The 17,723-nt window shown below is 32.5% G+C and overlaps 1 protein-coding gene across 1 annotated transcript in view; it reads left to right on the plus strand.

Annotated features, from left to right (window-relative positions):
- The window catches only part of LOC129228387 (sphingosine-1-phosphate lyase-like), a 111,448-nt gene that overhangs the window by 59,267 nt on the left and 34,458 nt on the right, over nt 1-17,723 (plus strand). The window contains exons 2-3 of the mRNA XM_054863064.1: nt 10,660-10,826; nt 15,188-15,436. Coding sequence (XP_054719039.1) covers nt 10,660-10,826; nt 15,188-15,436 — 416 coding nt within the window. The remainder of the gene's footprint in view (nt 1-10,659; nt 10,827-15,187; nt 15,437-17,723) is intronic.

The raw sequence follows: 17,723 nt of genomic DNA on the forward strand, positions 1-17,723 counted from the left end.
TTCAAAATTCAACGGAAAATTGGTCAAATCAATCAATTTAGATATTTTTTATACATGCTCTTCTTCAAAAAATATTTTCCTAACAAGTTTGTTTTAAAAAAAATCCCCTTTTATCAATTCGGGACAACTGACATGCAAAATCTCGCCAAATGTTCTTTGCTCGCACAATACTAAAACTATAACCCTAAACAAATTTGGCGAAACCTTTTAACTGAGAATGTAAAAAATAGTAATTTCTTTCTCGGTTAAACATATTTCATTTCGTTCTACGATATGTATAAAAGAAAATATTTTGCATACTGCCCATTCTAACTAAATGCTGCTGTAAAATATGGTTAGTTAAATTAATTTAAGACGAAAAAAAAAAACCATATTCTCACAAATTTACCCAAAACAATAAAAAATTTTACCTGGTATAATGTTGTCTAAGTTTGTTAATCCAGAGTTTTCTTGTGCTTACGCTTTCGCTATTCAATTCACTTTTTAGAAGGAAATATGGAAAACTAACATTATTTTGAGAAGCTCGAGAATACTATTAAGGGACGAAACAATTTCTTTAGCTGAAAGATATCTATGACACATCGAATGCGTTAATAAATACTCATAACAAACTGCCTATGTTTACCAACAGACACACGTGGAACGCATTGTTTTACCTTTTTCTTTAATTTTGTAAATCACCGCAAGGTAGCGTATTCGGGCGCTGGAGTTGCGAATTAGATGAAATGAGATGAGTCTAAAACATTTCTTTAATGACAACTGTAATAAAATAAAATAAAGATTTTTTAATCGAATTAGTAACTCCAGAACTCGAATAAGCTATCTTGCGGTATAATAAAACTAAAGAAAAAGGCAAAACATTCCATTCCACGTGTTTTCATTGGGGTAAATTACGGGCTTCAGACAGTTTGTGGTGTAATGTAATTTGAGAAGAATAGAAAAGATAGCTTCCCACAAACACGATGAAAAATTACTGCCATTCACTAAACGTTAGAACAAGTTATAAGTTACGGCCTTCCTACTCCGTGGTTACGGCATTTGTTTCATCCGCCATTATACAGTGGCTGCAGCGCCCCCCATAGTTTTTTGGAGTTGCGAATGACTATTTCTTTTAGGAGGCCCGTTTTCAGTTATAAAACATGGAAAAATTTGTGAGAGAGAAGAGGAGAAACCATGCAACCGTACTTTTCTCATGTGTCATTTCTACCCACTTGTTTCTACCGTAAACAAAAATTTGAAGCTAGCTTTTGTTCCTGTATTGGAACGGAAAAATCGCTATTTTGTAATAAATATTTATAAAATATTATTCTTATTCAAATCACGGTGCGGCAATCTGTATTTTTTTATCATCTTTTTCTGAAACCAACATATATAGTATAACAAGGCCTTGCATCTTACATAACCATTATCAGATCGAAGTCATATCTACACCAATCAGTGATTTTTAAAAAACTAAATGTTTGTCATCACTCTTACCTAATTTGATTTTGATTTAGATTTTTGGTAATCGTGCATGAATCTCTGCATTAAAATAGGATTAAATTTTGCAAAAAATTAATATTTTCTATCAAAAGGTAAATGCATTGATTTCAAATTATTTGTGATTTTATTTATGTTTATAAGTTTATATTGTTATTAGTTAAATGAAAACTTTACAGGTTTTTTGGTTTCTTTATAATTATTATGCTTTGTAAATATTGTCATTTACCTGAAACTGCTTTATGAATTTTATCTTGTTTAATGATATTTGAGACAATTTATTTCTTCATTGAGTCATTAGAACCATGCTCACAGTTTAGAATGAAAATTACATGTAATAAACTTATACAATAATCTAGACACTTCGTGTAAAAACTGTTAATTTCAAGTAAATTAGTTGTTAATTAAAAGAGACAAAAAAAAAAAAAAAAAAGAGCAAAAAAAATTCTACACACATGCTCACATTCACATACTCAGGGCTTGTTAATTTAAATCATGATTTCAAGGATTTGTCCACAAGAATTAGAATTTATTTAAGGACCCTTCAAAAAATTCTAGTTAGCTAAAATGGACCGTTCACAAAATTTTGATTGATCTAATTGGGTTTTCACTTACTCATTTATCCTCATATAAATAATAGCCGATGATAAAGTAACCCATGTGTTTTAACTATGAAACTCGTGCCACTGCATGATAATATGTTTTGGTAATGTTTAACATGCAGGGAAATGCTTTTTTCATGACAAGGCTGAACTCGATCCGGTGACTTAACTGTTTTTACTGCTAAGACTGTCATTTCAGAGAATAAAGAAATGTAAAAATGGTCAACAATGACCGCTATCTACTGGAGTTAATGTTTAATCCTCTGGGGTTAGGGTTAAACTTAAAAGCCAAGATTCAGAAAATTTCTAAGTGGCCAGTGGCCACTAGACCCAAAAAACATGGTGACCACCACTGTGGGAGAGCAGTTTTTACTATCATGAAAAAACAAATAAATAGAACTTTATACAATTACTTTTTAAAAGCTATAAACATGCATTTTTTTTTTCAAAATAAATAAAAAAATAAACAAATGAAAAGTCGGCAGAAAATTACATTTTAGATGAAATTTACAAAAAATACAATTTTGCTGATAAAATTTCTCTTTTCCAGAAAATAACTAATTTAGAAAAAACATAATTTCTGGTCCTTTTTATGTTATTTTCAGTAGTTTGCTCTGAGATAAGCATCCAATTATGTTTTCTGGATATTTAGGCAATTAAATAGTTTTGTCTGCTTCCATCTTGCGAATGACCAAACATGGCTACTACGCGAAAAATTTAAGATAGGAAAGTAATTTTAATAATTAAAAACCCTCAAAAAACAGTAATTTCGGTGGAAGAGTCAGTTTTTAGCGCATTAGCATCTAAAGCAATACAGATAAAATAATATTCTGAAGATAAAATTTGAAGGAAAATTTTTTTCATTTTTCAAGACAATAATTCATTATTTTGGGGGGAGGGGGGTTAAATACGGCACATTTTGCAGGGTTGTTCAATAATTTACATTGTATTGCAATAGATATCCAATTCTATTTTTGGGAACTCTTAAAAAAGGCACTTAAAGAATCTTGTCTACTTACATCTTGTAAGTGACCAAATATGGCAACTGCACTAAAAATTAAGATTTAGGTTTTTGAATCTGTAGCATAAAAATGGTCATAAAACGTAAAATCCTCATTAAATATCAATTTAATTGAACTGTTATAGGTTTTAGCACATTAGTGTCAAATGCAATTAGGATAAGATGAAATTTTAAATACAAAACTTTTCATTTCTCAAGAAAACTGTTTTAAATAATAAAAATAAATAAATAAAATGCTTTACAGAACAATTTGCGTTATTTTATTAGTTTGCATTTGAAAAAAACATCAAATTCTGCTTTGTTTTTGCAAACTTAAGTGCTTAGCATACTTTCATCTTGTGAGTGACCAAATATGGCGTCTATGCTTCACTCGTAACTGAAAAGTTGCCGTTCGGGTCAAAAAACTATCTTCCTAAATGTGTTTATCCTTAGGTGTATGTTTCCAACATGATTTATTTTCTTCCACTCTCCTGAGTTTGTGCAAAATTCCTGTTCATCCCAAGATTTCTTTTCTTAGGAACAATAGGGGGGGGGGGGGGAATGACGACTGAGGACATTATTTTAGGTAGCCACTTTCTCAAACTAGGTCGCCACATGGTGAGTGGTGACCGTAAATCTTGACCTTTAGTTGAACTATCAAATTTAACTTATAAGGGTCATTTCACGGTATTTTTGACATTTATGTAGAATTTGTAATGTGACTTTTTTTTGCCATAACTTTTTGATTTACTGTTTGATTTACAAATTATTTTAGTTTGAGTTGATATATTGGTAGGAAAAGCTAAAAATAAAATAATATGCTAATCAAACAGTGAATTAAAAAGTTATGGCAAAAAAATCTGACATAAATGTCAGAAATACCGTGAAATGACCCTTGAACTACCAAAATATCATCAAACAGGCAATCGCTGCATTTAAATGTATATAGAAGCAAATTTTTACCTGTCATACCATGACTTTCTAGTTAATAAAATAGTACGCAAATCCGAAATCTAATCTCTGTTTATGCATCATTAATTTTGGTTTACCGTTTCAAGGTTCACAACAAAATTTGATTTTTTATATTTGTTTTAAATTTATAAAAATCGGACCCCGTGATAAACTTCTACCTAGCCCTTGATTTAGATAAAAATTTCAATTAAATGAAGTTTTTAAAAATTATTGATTTAAATCTGGTTTCTAATTTTTATCAGCCCATCCCCCTCCTCCTTTGGAGGTTGACTGACTTCTTCCTGTTTCTTTCTTGAAAAAGCCATAAGTTGGTGCTAGTGAATGTCATTATATTATGGAAAATAGAAATGCCTAATTTTAATTTGAAATAAAATGTATATCATGAAGCACTTTTATCCAATCACTCTATGGCAAAAGAAATGGACGGTAGGGTGAAACGAAAATGGCCTTGATCTTTTTTTTTTAATTTCTTTTTTCTGAATTGGAAAGTAAAATAAATAAATGGACCATAGAAATTGGGAGGGGGGGGGGGCGGTTGCTCCCCTTGAACCCCCAAATCACCGCCAATGGTTATGTATGTTCTCAAAAAAGAGAAAGTAACCACAGAAAGATTAGGGCAGGTTCCCAGCTGTTGCCCTATATTGCCTTTCACTTCGTTTAGTCCTTTCATTTTACCATCTTTGAGCAGAAAAGGTGGTGCAAAGGTAGTTTATTTAGGTGGAACAAACAAACTAACAATTGCAAAGATCTTCCTATCGCATTTTCTATCAAAGTGATCATGCTGTTACCACTTCCAGAACAGTTCCATCACATCCAATAGCTGTAAAGTTCAGAAGTTGTGTGTTTTTTTCTCTATCTTCAATTAACTCAAGAATACTTTTTGCTGTGTCTTTTGCAGAGATGAAGGCATCACATGACCTAAGAACTTTAAATTTGGTTCTTTTACCTTCTACTTACGAAACATGCTCTTCTGAAACAACTTCAGCTTTAGAAATCAGAAAAAACTCCTACTGATCCTTTCGGAACAGTCAACGTGAATATCTACTGGCCCGCAGACAACGTCGATGGTCCTATTTAAAGTTAACACTAAACAAATAAGCAAAGAGTAAATAACTTTTCTACTGATGAGAATTTGAAATATACTTAAGGTTTCAAAATGTAAAATCTTTTGTTTAGCAATAAAACGTTTAAATCTGGTATCTTAAACAGTCAAGTGTACAGTTTAAAAATCGGTAGCAGCTTTTAAAATAGGCTACCAAAAGTTTGAGAACTTAATTTGGCTATTTTTACTTAGTTTCAGGAGGTTATCCTCCCCTCTTCCACCAGTCCCCCCCCGTATTATTGTATTGAGTAAAATGTAGATACAAGACTTAAAATTGTATAAAGCTATTTGAAAAAGAAAATAATTGCAAAAAAAGTCAACCAACAGTTTGCCTATGGCTAATATTTTTAAATTTTTTCTAGCCAAGTGTGATCAAAAATAGCCAGTGGTGGTTGATGGTTTCTTATTTTGTGGTGGTCCAGGCAAATTTCAGTGGTCTGGGAACACGTAGCCCCTTCCTTGTATCCATCCTTGCTCACCAGCAGTTTTTTCTTTCTTTTTTTCCTTTTCAAAACTTACCAGGAGTGTAGTAACAAGAGTTTGTTTCTATGCACCCCATGTTTCTTTTTATTCCAATTGACCCTGTATAGGTTCTTATGATTTTTTTCAGTTCATAACATCAGTAGAAAGTGCAATATCCTCATTAAATATTGTAAAGGTTTAAAATTACAATATTAATTGTAATTTTAAACCTTTTTCTAGACTCAAGTGCTATGTTTGAAATTTTATTTTACATTGCTGTTTTCCCTAACTATTAATAAATAAAGACATCTCATTTTGAGCAGATGGATGTTAATGGAACAGCGTATGAGCTGCTTTTACTTCTGAGAAGTAACATCAATGGCTGCTTCACGGGACGTGAGCCCTGGGAAATTATTTTTTATACAGTAATTGCTATGCTTACAATATTTTACCTGACAGCATGTATTCAAAACATTCAAGGTGAGTATTTTGTTGGATAATATTATTATTTAGAATTGATGATAAAATAAAAGCTAAATTTTGAAAACGATAAAACAAGAAATACAGCAGTAGAATAGTTCATTTATTTTATTTATTCATTTATTTAGTTTTGTTGTTATATTGTTCAGACAAACCTTTCAAAAGTAATTTGTCAGCTAGCCATTTTTTAATTTTAATGTTGCTAAAATTAGTAAGTGAAGATACTTTAATTTTGAGTATATTGTAAATTATTTAAATATTATTAAATACTTTTTTCTTTGCGTATTTCCTGAAACTAGTTGAATTCATGTAGAATGACAATGTCTAGTTTTTTAGTTCTGTAACTAAGCAAGTGTGATTATAACTGGCCAACCTGGTTGTATTTCAAAGTATTTAAAATACATTCGGACCTCCATATATTGAAGTAGCAAATTTCCGGAAAAAAAATTCAATATATAGAAATTTCGATATATAGAAACAATCTTATTTTATCATAAAAATCTCCTAAAACATAGAAATTCAAGCTAATTTTCGTGCATGAAACCCAATTTCTAATTTATGAGAGCATGGGATTAAACGAAAGTTAATAACTGAAAAATTAACAGAAATTACATTTTGGTGTCTTCATACATCTTCATTCTTCGGCAGTTCAACTTGATTCGCAACATGAGGGGATTTTCGTTTTAACAATGTAATCGAGAGAAAAGTAAAAAATCAATCTATTTAACTTGAATGATTTTTACTGAAACTAAAAAGACTAGGAATGATAATCAACAGACAAAAGGGATAACTTAAAACTGATTTTACAGTGTTACTGGTTACAACTTAGATTTGAAAGAAACTTGAGGGAATTTAAGAACTCCAAAATGGAACAACGACCTATCTACACAACCCTCAATCCCAGATTCCTTCTGAGTTTCGTAGCAACCTTTAATGAACATAATTTTCTCCCCTAATTTTCATTTTTCATGAGACAAACAGTCTGAAATGGAAAAAAATCTATGAATGTTTCGAATTTTTTTTCGATATATAGAGATTTTTTGATATATAGAAACAATTTTTCTATGTAATGAACATAGAAATTTGCTGGGATTTCGATGTATAGAAAATTTTGATATATGGAAGTTCGATATATGAAGGTTCGACTGTATATATATTATACATATAAATCACACAGTTGAAACTTAATGAAAGTTTCACAGCTACAAAAGTGCAAATTCTAAGTTCTAACACCCTGAGAATAAGTTTTTTATATGAACTAGAACTGCAATATCACAATTCAACAACTGTCCAAACTTACTATATCTTTCTGACTTGTAACATGTTTAATTTGGTTCCAGTGGCGCCGACTCCATGGGGCTTGAGGGGGCCCGAGCCCCCCCAAAAATATTTTTGAGGGGGCAGAGCCCCCCCAATAAATCAAGAAAATTATAAGTTACATTATGCTTTCTAAACTCATAAATTTATCTTTTATTTTCCTTGTTTGAAGATAGTTTACCTTGTAAAATATATTCAGTAATGAGTTAAAACAAATAATTATTACGGTTGTGTAAGCAGGTTAACTGAAAACGAGTGGTGCGAATGATGATAGTGTTACAGTACTGCGAGTACTGTAAAAATTTGTCCCAGTGCGCGAACTTACGGGTCAAGTCTGTTGCCGGTGGGCAGCGCTGCGGCGCGCTCACCTAAGTGTTGCTGATCTGGAAAAATATATATGAGAGTTTGATTTGTATATAAAATGGGAGGCGTGATAGTTTTGAATACTTATGGGAATTGTGTTTAAAAGAAAACCTTCACAAAATGATGATCCTTCCCCTTCCTCGGAATCGACGTGTACCAAAGAAGTATGAAAACAATGAAGGCAGCTCACCGCACACTTTCAAAATCCCAAAGGAAAACATTTGACTCGCGCTACTTATGCGAAATAGCTATAACACGATTTTTTCTCCAGTATTCAGACCTAACGCGAATTCCTCACCGCAACACGAAAATTCTCGGAAGGGAATCGTGGTGTGTTCGTATCAGCTTTGTTATTGGCTACTAAAAATTTTTTTTTCATGAATGTATCTTTATCCTTTTACCATCGCTGAGAGTAGAAGTTCCCTTTTCATTTTAAATGCGAAAGTTAATGAAATATAATGACACCTAAGAGCGCTGTTTCATCTAAAGTTTGTGAAGATAAAGAGAAAGTTTCATGACAATTAAAGAAAAGCTAGAGCTTCTTGAAAAGCTGATGGTCAACTAAAAAATGCGTTGAAGGTAGCACGAGAATTAGGTATGAGTGATTCTTCCGTACATACAATTACAAGTCAAGAAAAGGAAATCCGTAAAAATTCACCGAGTAGTGTCTTGCAAAAATTTATGAAAATGGAAACTGCTCATGTATTGTGTACGAATATCATTAATTGATCGACTGTACAGTACAACTAAAGATGCATTTGCTTTTCTTACTATATACTGTGCCTAACGTATACCGGTTTATTTTTTCTTTCTTTCCCATTAATCATTGATTTTGTACATCGTAGCAGTATTTTATGTAGAATAAAACGTTTTTTTTTTAAATACAAGTAAACATTCAGTTCTTTATGCAAGAGACAGTAATGTACAGTTAGTTAAGAGATGGTTTTTAACAGTTTGAGGGGGTGTTTACAAGTGTCTAAAATAATTGGGTACGTTTATAAAAATTTTACACATACCCTTTTCCACAACGCGAAAATTCGACCTACGCGAGAGGTCTTGGAATGCATCGCTCGCGTAAGACGGGAGTTGACTGTACTACAAGGCAATATACATTGAGGTTTGTAAAATGGTGCAATTTTGCATTATTGGGCGATTTACATCAACTGGAAGCACACAGGTCATTGCAGTTGAACAAGAGTGCTTGCTTTTATTAAACAGAGGTGAAAGAGAAGAGAACATTTTGAAAAATCAACTGAGTTTTTCAAAAATGACCTAGACATTGAGAGACTGCGTTTACACTTGAATATGTTAGCCGATGTCACTAATGTAAAAACAACTGGTCTTAAAAAGCATGCGTAAATTAAATTTCCTTTTTACAAAAATACTGTGTGTGTTTGTATTTATTTCTTCCGTTTTTCGAAGCCAAAAAATATGTGTCGGGCTTGTCGAGTTTTCAAGGTTCTAATGTTGATTATATGATTTTAAAAAAACTTTAAAACTCACTATTTTTCATCTCAAATTTAGAAAATTTCCTCCGGCATGCCCCCTTTCCCCCAATATTTTTTAAGTCGGCGTCTCTGGCAGTGCCCTTTAATGCAAGTCAAGCGCCCTACCTTTTCCATGCCTAGCTACGGCACTGCATGACTCCCCATAAAATAGAACAAAAAAATGTCCCTTACTAAGACAAGTGACATGATCTAGTTGAACCAGAAAAATTTGTATACCAATTTTTGTATTGTTTTACTTTGAAAACGCCATGCCACATACTGTTTGTTTTCTAAATTATACACACCAGAAAATATGTAAATTGGCATTTTCAAGGCACAACAATCGACCTTTATTTGGGGGGGGGGGAACCTCCATGGGATTACATAACCCCCTAAACCCCCGGTGATGACTGGGCCAGCCCCCCCAATGATTTTTGCAAGTCGGCGCCCCTGTTTGGTTCCATTTATTTCAATGGAACAAAATCCTTGATTTTTGGCGCCTAAACATACAGATTAGGGAGAGAGAAAATTTTCAATTTGCTGAATAAAACTCTGTATTTTATGAAATGCTAAAATATGAGCATGCACATGTACCTAAACGTGAGAAGAGACATTGTGCATTAAAAAAAGTAATATTGTCTCAAACTTCGGTTAATCATGAGCATAGTAAAATAAAAATATGAAGTATCTACGCACATAGGTCAAAACTATCTGCAGGGATGAAAATCAAAATGCAATGGGCAGGTAAAATTTTTGGTAAGAAAATGCCTTTTGCTTTTAATCATGTATTTGTGAAAACAATAATAAACATTTTTCATTCATTTACCTTCAAATTTTGAAGATAATCAGTGTTTAATATGTAACAATTTTCAGTACACTAGTAACAATTTTCAGATAGCACATGTATCTGCACAGCATCAAATGTATCTGTGCACGACTTGCATGGTGCATCTATATTACCTAGCTATGATCATGAGACAAAATTTGCCAAATAAGGAAACTTTTGGGAGATCACAGTGATGTAGATCCCATAACCTCTCATCAGGATTACCTAAGAAAGATACATTTGGCAAGAAAGTCCCTGAAAGTGCTTTATTTTTACTCTTCAAATAGTGTATGTACTATGTACTCTGATAACAAAGTTATTTTGTAACCAATTTCTTAAAATATTTAGAACTGAATGTTTTTTAAATAGCAGTATTCTTCATTCCTGCTCCTTCTCTCACCCCAAAAAGAAGTTTTGAGAGAGCTAGTACACTAAATAAAATAAATTAACCTCCTTTATTTATGTACTAGTTTAAATGCCATTAAAAATAAATGTATAAAAATGATTTCACTTTAGCTGATTATGAGTTTGTGTTTTAAATAATTCATTTCAAAACATTTATTTTGCAGAAGATGGAATGTATCATTTTTGGCACTTTTTTAGAAGCTTGCCTTTTATCAAGCAATCAATCCAGAAAAAAATTGACAGTTCATCTAGAGAGATTGAAAGCCAGTTGCAGAAAGGATTGGAGAATAAAGTTTTTATTAAAAATATGCCAGAAAAGAAATGGTCTAAAGTATGATATTAAAAATTTCAATCTAAATGTTGATATACTAAACTATTATTCAGGTTTTAAATGTGTGTGTGTGACAAAACAACTCTGTGCCTCAAAAACTAAAACATATTGCTTTCACTGTGACTTTTGTCTACACCTTGAAGTTCAAAAATTTTTCAGTGAGAAATAAGTTCTTGTTATTCTGTTACAGGCATAGGCGGATTTAGGACTGAGTTCCTGGGGGGGCAGGTTTTTTTTTTTTTTTTTGAGCAACATTTTTATTGCCCCCCACTCCCATGCTTTTGTCTGTTTCCTGTGATGCATAAATCCATGCTTTACTTTTTTGTGTGTCGTTTTCATTTAATGTGTGTTTTCATGCTGTCCTTTTTGAATTGACCTTAAGAGAGGGAGCTCGTATCAAGAGAGTGACGCAGAGTTACCTTTTAAGTGGGAAATAGAATATCTCCAATTTTAGGGGGCCGGGGGTTTCTCCCCCGAAGGAAATTTTGTAAAATGGATGTAAAATTCTGCATTTTGAGGCCTTATAAAGGTTAATTGGATAGACATAGAAATTAATAACTAGATTATACAGTTGTACAGTATTGTTCAAACTTTGTAAGAAACAGCCATTTTAAGTTTGAAGGAAAAAGTAAACTATAGATTTCTCATTACAACAACATTTTTTTAATGATAAGTAGTGCAGAAAACGAAAAGGAATAGAGGTCCTCGTGAATTAATTTTTTTTCCTGGCTAAACAGATTAACAATATAGTGTAGAAGTAATTGGATCCCACTTTGCTTAGCATTTTCAAAGACTTATCTAATTATTTTCAAGCACTCTAGAATAAATAAAATTATTAAACGCACTTCATTTGCACTTTCCAGTCTGATATTTTAGTACTTGATTGTAAATTTTTACAGTCCTGTTCTAACTTTGTAAGAAATAGCTATTTTAAATTTAAAAGAAAAAAGAAACCATAGATTTCTCATGACAACAACTTTTCTTCAGTTGCAAATAGGGCAGAAAACGAAAAGAAATAGAAGTAGTGTGTATTTTTTCCATGCTAAACAGATAAACAATATACAGAAGAAGTAAGATAAAATCAATCAATACAAAAAATTTCCAAAATACTGCATTCGGGATTGAATAAATAGCAAAATATGAAACAAGTGAGTCACAAAAATGTATTTCAAATAATATATTACAAACGTGAGAACCATGATTTTTACATTTTTAATACAGGATGTGGCAAGGAGCTGAATTTGACATATTTTGGCATTCCTCCCCCTCTACCATTTGTTAGAAAATTTAAAATTTAAGGTTTGTAGCCACACGTTTTCAAATATTCAAAGTTTTCAAGCACTTAAAAATGAAATTAGTTTCTTCAAGCAATTTCCATTTTTTAAGGAACAAATCATGAATTTTTTTTGGGAGTTAGGGATCCACTTCAAAGAAAGGGCCCTAAGCAATAGTTTGTTTATCTTATAGGCAAATTCGGCCCTGTTTGTAATTCACTCTTACCTGCAGATTTTTGTTTGATTTTTTGTAATTTTTACGAAAATTCATCAGTTTTTACGGTTGAAGGATTTTTACGATTTTACAAATCTTTGACTCAATTATTTAGTTTTCAATAATGACAAGGACTTACTCAATTAGACTTAGATGATTATGACTTACCTTACTTTTTAAACAGTATTTATAAAGTAAGTAAAAGTGTACTCTCCCTCTAAGTAAAAAGATTCATTTAATCAGAACACTCAGATAACTGAAATTTGTTCAGTTTGTGATAGTATTTATTTTCTCTCTCTCTCTCTCTCTCTTTAAAGAGAGAGAGAGAGAAGGAAAAAAAACTATATTTTTTAGAATTTCTCAAAAGGCCAATTAATCTGCTAAGAACATAAATATTATGCACAAATAATACTTTAAATATGGACACAAATCATAACAAGTAGATCGTTCTGTTAGCGCGAATGGGGGGAGGGAGATTTTCCCCCTTTGCTTTAGGTTCTAATTTGTTAAAATAATAGTCAATTATTATAAGTGTTGCAGCTTAATGTATAGCTCGTTTAGCCTATATTTTCATTCATATACTCGCCCAAATGGTTTTCAGTCCAAAATAGTGAATTTAGACACATTTTCAGCACCCCAGTGACAGCTGTACTATTTGTATTTAATGTTCACTCTTTCCCCCTTTTCTTTCCTCCCATCAGAAAACGACATTCGCTTTTCTCTTCATTTTCATTAAACTATTCAAAAAAGAAAAAGTTATAATTTTTTTGTTTTAAGATTTTGGAAGATGTGTTGTTACTATATAAAGTCGTCCCAAAACAGGGGGAGATTGCCCCTATGCCCCCCCTATAAATCCACCCATGCCCTTCTGAACTATTGAAAAAAGAAAAAATAACTTTTTTTTTAATTTTTGGAAGATGTGTTGTTACTACATAGTCTTCCCAAAACTGGGGGGGGGCATTGCCCCCCTCTGACCCCCCATAAATCCGCCCATGGTTACAGGTGTGTGCAATCATAAGCTACTGGTGCACCAAAAAAGTTGTGTGTCAAGAAAAAAAAAAGCCATTGGGTCAGGCAGTGCCCCAATGACTGATTTTCAATTCTTTATAAAATTTGGCTATATTATTGTGTTTCACCGTCATTACATATGAGGCAGTGAGAAGCAAAGGGACTTATATACATATATATAAGTGGACATTTTCAAATTTTGAGTAAAACGTGTTTAAAGATAACATCCTAGGTAGACTTTCATTGAATTTTTTTTTCTAAATCATGCTGTATAGCAGCAACTACCAGGGCTACTAGTACCATCTCTTGCCCCAAGACAGAGGAGAGGTTCACCTACCATGTGTACAGGTTATCTTCAAATTTTTAATTTTGCTTCTTACATCCCTTTCCTTCTCACTACCTCATATTATTTTAAATGACAATCTCTAAAAACTTTTTTGAATCTAGAATTGTGAAAATTTAGCTCTTACTTTCATAAAATAAATTAATCCACACTTAAAAATAAGTTTTTTGATCGATCGTCAATTTTGAACTTTGAAAAGTGAAGGAGGCAAGACCCCTTTAACTTTTGAGTGTTCACCTATGTGTGCAGTATATTTTGCATTTCTGTGAGTCACAATATTTATCTCTGATACTTAGTTTCTGCATAAAGTGCAAACTTACTCTCCTAATCTTATTGATATATCACTGATCTATAATGATTTTGATTCTGTGCCAAATTTGTTTCTGAATTTAGGCATGTATTTTGCTAAATTCAATCTATGCAGTCAGTTGCCAGCGATTTGAGATGTAGGTCACCCCCTTCCACTTTTTATGGTTTATTTATGTATTTTATTTTCCAATTTAGGAAGTAAAATGAAAAATTATAAAAATAACAGAAATGTCAAAATTTTCAGGACATAATTATTTGTTTTACTTTGTATATCTGTTTATGAAACATCATTTAGTACAGGCAGTAACTTTTAGTTTATGTATTCATTGTTTAGATGTTAGTATATCAATTGTTTTACTTAAACAAGCCACACTTGTTCAATGAAACTATTACAAAGTGTTTGTGACATCTCAAAATTACTTCAAGGTAAATAATGTAAGCCTAATTCATGTCTGAGTGTTTCTTCGGGGAAAGCTATAGTGTTCAAAATTCTTCAAAATCTTAATAAAATTGTGAGTTAAGTTGCTAGATTTACATCAATTACCACTCTGCTGCTCTCAAAACAACCCTAGCAAAATTTTGTATTTTTTTCTCTCTCTTTTTTTCTGTCTCCCTTTTTTTTTTTTTGCTGCCGCTAAAAGTCCTTTGACTTTTAGTTGTCTTTTTTTCTCTTTTGGCCTCCCACTTTTCAATCCCAATCGCCGCCTCTGTATGCAACAATAGTATACTGTTCAGCAGTTATTTTAGCTTCTAAAGCTAAATCTCCAGTTTATGTGTTAAAGAATAAAAAAAATCAGATAAGTAACAAAATGCAAATCATAGTCAATAACTGTAAATAAATGTTAAATGAATAATTATATTGGATTAGACTTGTCTCATTTTAATTATTGCAATCGTATAATTCAATATTTTCTTTATTATTTATAGCTGAGCCAAACCCTATACTTGACACTACATAAACATATTCTAAATACTAAGTTTCAATTTAAGTTGCATGCATGTATATTAGTTGTGCAATATGATTTAAGTTATCAAAAAATATTGTTAGTACAAAGAAATGCAGTAACATATCCTAGGAAGCTGAAGCAAAAATGCTTTTCTTTATGATCTTCACAAAAGATACAACCAACCCAAAGATAACATGTTTGCAGTATTGCAATACATGTATTACAAATGATTTGTTTAACTGTTTTCTAAATCAAACTTTTTTTAGGAGGATATTATGAAAGAACTGAACCAGTATCTCGGTTTTGGAGATTTTGCCTGGAATGAAGGCTATGTCTCTGGTGCAGTTTATTCTGGAAACGACAAGGAGCTTTATAATTTGATGAAGGAAGTATATGGGGCAACTTCCTACACAAATCCTCTTCATCCAGACGTGTTCCCTGGCATACGAGTTATGGAAGCTGAAATAGTCCACATGGTGGCTTCTCTGTTCCATGCACCCAAAGCCATTGGTACTGTAAGTGTTTGAAATTTTTTGTTATAATTGTCCTCATGCATCTAGTACTTCTTTGCTCAATTGCCTTCAATGAAAGGAGAAAACTTTCGTTTCTATGAGTCAGCTTCTTTGTTTTCAGTACTATGGGTTTATTTTAAGCATTCTCTAGATCAGAAAATGGAACCTTTATAAAATTTGATATTGCAAAAAGAACCCTTCAAAAATCTGCTGCCACAAAATTGAACCCTTCACAAAAACTTTCAGTGCGAGAGATACACAAAGCAAAAGCTTCATCGTTGAAATAAACCAAAAAAAAAGTATCTAATACTCTTTGAATCGGTGGGGAGAAAACTCCAATCTTTTTCCAGAAAAATTGGAAAAAAAAAAAAATAATAATAAATCTATTTTTTGCAAATTAAAATGAAGTTTTATAGTATAGTAATTTAGTAATGTTTCTTTATAAAGCTTAAAAAATGTTAAATATTGAAAAATATGTCAATCTATATTATTTTTCCTATTTCGAAATAAGCGTAAAACTTTTACTGTCAAAAAAGCCTTTTTGTTTTCTAACTTCCAGTTAAATTATGTATTGCAATATTTAATCAAAAGCGGGGAGAAAATGGAAGTTACGAATTTGATGTCTATTAGAAGTAAAGCTAGCTATATATGGGTAAAGGGAGCAAAAACACAGTACACACTACTGTCATGTTCTTGGCTTTTGAGATCAAGGAAGGTGAGTTTTCCATGTTGGAACAGCAAGCCAGGTGATATGGCATGCTAGGACATGTACAATGAATTTTGCATTGTAATTAGATTCTTTAGTATGCAATCTCTTTATTCTATATCCATGTACAGTAGGGTGTTTCAAAAATGCAGGTAAAGAAAAAGTTTCTTCTAGATAACAGGACACCCCTTAATATTTTAAGACTTGTGGATGGTAATATACCTGAAGAAGTTTAGATTTTTATTCCAACTGAAAACAGAGCCGGCTTTAGCACATGCGGGGCCCGATTGGAGAATTCTGATGGGGCCCTTTACAGAACGATTGTACAAATTTGAGAAGTGCCGTAGATTTTTTCGAGTCAGGTAAGGATTCAAAACAGCTGCAATTACCCGTCCTGCTTAATTCTTATCCTGATACTGTGATTTATTCTTTCTTCTTTCGTAAAATCGGACTATATTATGGGATTTGAACATGACTGATTAAATCGTCTCCATGAAATGTGAAATATGACCTCCAAAATCGGGACGGAGGGCCACCGTAGACTTCCCTCTTCCAATTCAAAGTTCGATTAGCGTGAAATAACAAAAGAAAAGTCCATTTAGTTAGAATTTTTAGCTCTTATTTTCATGAAATAAATCAATCTACCCAATAAAAAATTATTTTTCTATCGATCTTGAAAACTGACGACCCCTTCACTCTTGGAAGTGAGACCCCCCCCCTACTAGCCGCCTATATGCACAATTTAAAGCTTTGACGGAAAAGTAAAATGCACCTAAATTTGCCAGTTCTAAAAAAGCTATTTTAGACAATCTTTGGGATGTCAGAAGTAATTCGGAGTTACAGAGAACGGGGGAGCTCTTGGACATTTTTCGAAATTGAAGATTAAAAAAGTAGTTTTGGTACGAAGGTGAGGTTGGAGGGGGGGGGGGGGCGTTAGAGGTCAGACAAACTACCCACGGTCCCCGGAAAAGTCGTCAAAGCTGACGTTTGAAATCGCATATTTGAACCATTTTTTGTAAAGTTAAGGGAAAGGGGGAGAGACGGAGGCCTACCGAAATTTTAGCCCCAGTTAAGTGATGTTTGATGGAGAAGAAATAGGCAAACTGGTTATCTTCTGGGGAAAACTTTCAAAGTCAAAGGCTCTAAGGTGCAATTGTAGACATTGTATCATTGGTGACGTTAGGGAATTCAGTGACTCTTCGAAAATCTTTCGATATTGAAGTGTTAAAACACAATTTTAGACCCTGTTTGCTAACGATAAAGGAAACGGGAAGAGATTCCCTCCGGAATTTTTTTCGAAACTGAAATCAATTTTAGGTTATTCTTGGGAAGGAAGGGTTCGTGGTTTTTCTCACAGTAGCATTTTCTAGAAGGGAAATTTTAAGCTATTGTTTTAATGCTAATTAAAGGATTCATTAGTTAGGAAAAGGGGTCAAAGACATTTCCCCGGAAATGTTTCGAAATTTAAATTTTAAAAACACTATTTCAGGCTACCTTTGGAGATGTTAGGGGAGAATAAGGGGAGGAGGGTTGTGAAATTCACGAATCTTTCTTCTTGGAAATGTTTTTAAAATCAAAACTTAA

Source organism: Uloborus diversus, chromosome 8, assembly GCF_026930045.1.
Source record: "Uloborus diversus isolate 005 chromosome 8, Udiv.v.3.1, whole genome shotgun sequence".
In the NCBI taxonomy this organism is placed as follows: domain Eukaryota; kingdom Metazoa; phylum Arthropoda; class Arachnida; order Araneae; family Uloboridae; genus Uloborus; species Uloborus diversus.